The sequence below is a fragment of the Puntigrus tetrazona genome, chromosome 16 (assembly GCF_018831695.1).
Source record: "Puntigrus tetrazona isolate hp1 chromosome 16, ASM1883169v1, whole genome shotgun sequence".
Taxonomy (NCBI): domain Eukaryota; kingdom Metazoa; phylum Chordata; class Actinopteri; order Cypriniformes; family Cyprinidae; genus Puntigrus; species Puntigrus tetrazona.
This window is the reverse complement of record NC_056714.1, coordinates 18,740,996-18,746,847: the sequence shown is the minus strand read 5'-3', so window position 1 is coordinate 18,746,847 and position 5,852 is coordinate 18,740,996. Positions and strand designations below refer to the sequence as shown.

The 5,852-nt window shown below is 37.6% G+C and overlaps 1 protein-coding gene across 2 annotated transcripts in view; it reads right to left on the bottom strand.

Annotated features, from left to right (window-relative positions):
* Window positions 1-5,852, bottom strand: part of LOC122360227 (oxidation resistance protein 1-like) — a 47,284-nt gene that overhangs the window by 4,839 nt on the left and 36,593 nt on the right. The window contains exons 11-12 of one of the 2 annotated variants that reach the window (XM_043260648.1): window positions 3,001-3,081; window positions 1,215-1,340 (exon numbers count right to left, since the gene is read on the bottom strand). In XM_043260648.1, the coding sequence (XP_043116583.1) occupies window positions 1,215-1,340; window positions 3,001-3,081 (207 nt within the window). Of the gene's footprint in view, window positions 1-23; window positions 1,341-3,000; window positions 3,082-5,852 lie in introns of those variants that run through there. The other variant, XM_043260647.1, reaches the window with a different exon arrangement.

The window sequence follows — 5,852 nt, the reverse complement described above, 5'->3', positions numbered from 1 at the left end:
ATACATACACACACACACACACACACACAGTGGGCAGCACAGTGCTGTGGGTTTCCTGTGCAGCGGTCTCTGTGTCCTCCGGCAGGTCCAGGCTTTCCCAGCGCCTGGAGAGCATTGAATTACTCTGCGTAATGACACAAGTTTATTTGATTTACCAACAAAATGGGCCTGCGTCTAAATAAAGGGTTCTGCGAGAGGCAACCTCAGGTGATCCATTCACAGAGCGCTGATGCGTTTGAAAGGCGGGCACCCGCAGGGCGCAATGACTTAAACCTCATAACCACTCAAAACCTCTGAAGCTTCACTACAAAACAGTGAGATCAGATCAAAAGATCAGGACGTCATGTACAAATATTACGACGACGTCTCGGACAAGTGCAGGATTTATTAAACGACACATGAATGCAGTGTTGAAACCTTCCCAGATGAAAGCAGAACAAAATAATTGCTGCAGTGGCAATAAAAAAACATTAAAATTTCAGTGTTTTTTTTGGGATTGGATATTACAATGTTCATTAATTCTGAACTAGCTTTCATTTTGATGTTTTCTATAAAAATATTATATATTTGAAAATATAGTAATTTTTTTTTACTGTACTTGGTAATTGATTATTTGTAAGAAATATTTTTATATAGCTTCAAATCACTTTGTTTAGTAATTTTAGTGCTTCAACTTTATTATTTTAATTAGTTTGCCAGTTAAGATAACATTTACATTTTTTTAAGGAACAAATAATGTTTCTGAATCCACTGAACAATGTCTTGTTGAATTATTATAATTTTTTTGTGAATAAGAATCAAGCCCAAAACTAAAAAACAAAAAAATAAAATCTCAAATTTTTTTTACAACAGGGGTGATGCAACAAAGCTACAACTTTGTAACTCATCTACCCCTAAATTTTTCTAATATTGAAAAGAGTAACCAGAAACAAATCAAATTCATGGAAGAAAAAATAAATAAAAAATTTTGAATGACATGAGGGTCAAAAAAAGCCACCGTCACTTTTCAAATCATTCCTATGCCCTTGGCCATAACATGACGAGCGTGAATAAATCCGTCTGTTAACATGTCTGAGATCGTCCTCCGGCCGAGAATCAATAGCCGGTGAACAGTGAGGAGGACCACCTATATTTGGACCAGCAGATCGATGAAACACTGTAAAGCCCAGAGCAGTGGGCAGATTTATTTCACTGCCGCGCCACTGAGCTCTTACCTTCTCTATCTGCTCAGCCTCTAGAAGGTCACTGGGTTCGTTCAGGTTGGGCTTGAAAGTCTCCGGCTCCAGGCTGGCGGTGATGGACGAGCCATGTTTGGAGTTCACGTCCTCCTTCGTGGTGATCTAAAGACAGAAGAAGCCATTAGCAATTTATGTAGTGACATTCAGATTCATGCCACAAAATCCTGAGACTAAAACAAAGCATGGCTGTAGATCTTCCTTGAAATTTACCCGTGAACTCTCGAAGCGTGGATTTGGTATTCAAAACATTTGCGAAAGTGAGGTTGCATAGATTTAACATGTAAACTCAACAAACAAGAGTTGACTCGGCTCTAGTGGAATTAACCTATGGGAACAAACTAAGACGACAATCTAATCTCACAGGAAATGTGGGATACTGTATTCGTAAAAAGACTGCATTATTACCCAAAATCAGTGGTTCTCAACCAGCGGAAATTGTGAGTTCTCCTACTGACCCTATCATGTTAATAATTAAGCTTGTTCTGACAATGCAGTTAATGGTAACATTAACAAACTTTATGAGATAACGGACTCCTGTAGCTCTAACAATATGCATTGTGCAAGCAACACAATATCATGGGTTCGATTCCTGGAGAATTCATCAATGCATCTGTCTCAAAATTGAATGTAAGCATTTGTTTGCTGCGTTGGATTGCTGCTTCTGGTTTCTGAAGGATTACTAGTTGAGAAGCACTTCTCTAAAGCCTAAAGTCACATCAGTGGTGACTGGTGGTGTTATTTTACAATGTAGTGCTACAGACAGTTAACATTCCCTCTCGTGGCCTGAACACACTCAGGTTACACCGGCCGTGCTTCAATTACATCAATTGTTTACAACAAATAACTGGGCAGCAGTCAGTGCAGGTCTCGACCCAAACACCCGCCTGAACCTCAGAACGTTCTGGACATCTAAACACAACCCACTTTCTCTAGCACAGCTTCTAGAAAATTCCTCATTTCAGTCGGTACTCCACAACTCAAAAGTTTAGAGTTTGCGAGACTTTAAAATGCTTTTAGAAGAAGCCTCTTACGATCACCAAGGAAGCATTTATTTGATCAAAAATGGTAATATTGTGCTTAATATTTTTGTAAGCTAAGGCTTGTAAAATAGGGCATGTTTTTGGAAACTAGGGCTGTGTGATTATGAAAAAAATCATAAATAAATTATTCCCTTGATATTGCCATTTGAGATTATTAATTATCAGTTTCTAATGAATGTTTATACCACTGTTTAAATCAACTGTAAGTCATAATTTTACATGAACATAAAAAAAACACACACACACAAAGAAAAACTCTATAGTATTTAGCCTCAAATGTCAATTATACATGGGACCAGTTGAATTGAAAAAAAGCAAACTTCAAATGGTATTATAATGTTATACTACAACTAAAATGAAAGATTTTACGTTTTTAAGATCACATGTACAAAAAAAAAACTTGAGCAATTAATTGCTTTAAGCAATTACATAATTGTAACTTCTTTAACATTAGAATTTTACTATTTCAATTCAATTCTGATCAACTGAATGCATCCTTAATGAACAAAATGATTCATTTCTTTACAATATATACTTAGGAAGCTAAGTTGTGCATCTTAGAATTGCCAGATCATTTCATGGGCTACTCTTTATGGGAAATGGTGGAATTTTCTGCACAAACATTTTTTTGTGTCAAGCGCAAACTTGCCATCCACAGCGAGGCAAGAGCAATCTACAAAAACCTAGAGCTACATCTGCAGGGTTCTACAGATTTTGTGCACCTGGAGGCGTTTGCATAGGGAGCGCAGATCTTCACTGTTTAACGCATCGATCCGGCGGTGGTACTCAGTCCATGACACTACCTGCTCCAGAAACAAGGGGACACAACCACACCGCTGAGCAGGACGACAAGATGAGGCCAAAATATGGACAAGAATGTGCAGTTCGGGATTTTTTTTAAATACAATACGTAAACTACTGAAACTGCGGTCGGGAATGATCGTCTTTATGAGGTATGGAAGAGATGAGTGTAAGATTGAAAGCCTAAATCATGTCATTACGTGAAGCTACTGTACATATGTGAGCAGACAACACAGCGAGCGTTTTGCATGAGTGTGTGAATTGTTTTGCATGAAGCTCTGCAAACAAATATGCAAACCATTTCCATAATAGCTGACACAAGCCATAGGAGAGTCACATAGAAATTGCAAACACTCAATGTCCCCTCCATAACTAAATATGCTGTCATTACTTACTCACCCTCAGCATTCAAATCAGAAAGACCTCAATTTAACCAGCCTGTCATGTAGACCATCTTACGATCAAAGTTGTGTTTTGACCTTTACGCAAGACCTTTACCTTCAGCTGACCTTGAATTTTTTTCTTGCATTTATTATGAAAATATCAAACCCTTACCCGTCACACGTGTTTTAAACAGCTTGTTGGTTGCCACATCTATTCATATGTGACATGTTTGAGAACACATTTAACACGTGGCCTTCAAGCACCAAAAGTAAAAATAAATATGTTTACAAAAAAAATGAAATGCTCAGTACATATCAAATCTGCATGTCTCTCTTGAATGAAAAGGTTCATTTCCGAAGAATACACAAAACTATTTCAGCATTATGAAAATAATTGGGTACCGGGGATTTCAAGCTCCAAAATTACAGTAAAAATATTTAAAAAATACACCATGGTGTCTTCTGAAGCCTAGTATCGGTCACAAACATCAAGTCCATGAACCGCCAGCTGAATGCTTGATGCATATGGCACACTTATCTGAAAACTATACCATAACGAGATCCAAAGGATCCAAAGAACAATAACATTCACCATGTTATCAAGAAATATAGAAAGACAAATTACAACAACAACAAAAAAAAAAAAAAAAAACAGTGGCAAAGTACTAAAGTTTATAAAGTTTATAAAATATCAACTTGAGCTGAAACCGTTCACGAATCAGACCTTTTTTTTTTGTTTTAGTGGACTGAAACAACCGATTCACTGAAAAGATCCGACACATGAGAATGATTCATTTAACAACCAGACACTAGAGCGGATGTCAGGATTTTTTTTAATCTAAAAAGATTCCTCACACAAATATTTCATATGGCATACGGCGCTGTATCTTGATTTATGAGTCCGTTTTGAAGGTTAACGTCCAGTACTTATTTATCTTATTATTATTATATAGAAACAACAGCATGTAGGACGTACACTTAAAATATTCTCTTGAGTGTTTCATGGAGGAAAGTGAGTCATACAGGTCTGGAATGCAAAGAATGAAAAAAAAAATCCTTTAAAAAGGCATGCAGCACGCTGACTTACAGTATTAATCGTCTGTAAAAGGGAAACGACCTAAGGTCATACAACTCCAAGACGGTAAATAAAAGTTTTAGCCGATAAGCTGCCACTTTACAGCCCTCAATAATGTACAAGGAGGAAGGTAAACTAGAGCTCTCATAAAAAATGCATCTCTTCTCAGGTGAGACGTTCACTGATTCACAGACACACGAGCTCCAGCATCACAGATCAACAGCAACAGCATCAGCAGACTGTCATATCCCACTTTTACACTGTTTTACTTCAAAAGCAGCAACAAAAACCCATTAGACAGCCCGTGTCAATCAACACAATCAGACATTACACGCTAATATTTCATCAGCCCGCTCACACATTAAGTTGCGCTTCGGCGAACGCATTCATTCAAGGCTTGCGTTTAACAGTTACATACATAAGTGTACTTAGGAGTCAGAGGCTTTCCTTCCTTCACCCGCTTGGAGAACATGATCTCACTCTCTGTCACATTCAGCCTTCCTTCCGCCGACCGACAACATGCCATATTCAGACATAAACACGACGACAAGACGATGACGGACACTTATGGGAGCCAATCGCATCCGACCGAACGGAAGAATTCGGTCTCTGATTGGCTCTGTTAAAATGCGTCACGCCTCCTGTCCGGAAGGCTTTCAGAGCTTTTAAAGGAACATTCGCACCTAGACGCGACCCCTAAATATTTTAATCAATAATGCTTGCGAATGAGTCAAATGATTGATGTTATAACGCGGAGGGAACAAAACTGTCGCTATGAAAAACAAAGCTGTCGATGAGGACTCGTTTTACGTTAAAATACACACCTATTCCTTATCTGGACTAAACATGCACGTGTTTACTCCCCTTATCATTAAATTAATAAACCGTTTTTTTGGAAGTAGAACAACCAAACTGAAACACTCTGGCCATGTTTTAAATGGCACCAACTATGAATACTAAATAACCTAGTGAGCTGCCTACCTAGAGAGTGTTTTTAGCATGATGCCCTTGTTGTTCTTTAAGTAGGCTGTTCACTATATTTTGAGAAACAACAAAGTGGCAAACTATATAGTACCAGATGTCGGATCATCACATTCAGTAATGCCTTAGTTTAAAGTGATTTAAATGGGAGTGAAAGGGCAACATTTCATATTTCCTTCGGCAACTCACAATCTATTTTTAAGAAATTAGAAATATGCATACAGGCCAACAATAACAATGCAGATAAAATATTTACACTAAGAATTAATATTAAATGTAACAAGAAGTCAGAAGTATTATAACTGGCACAGACAATTATATTAACTATAATTAT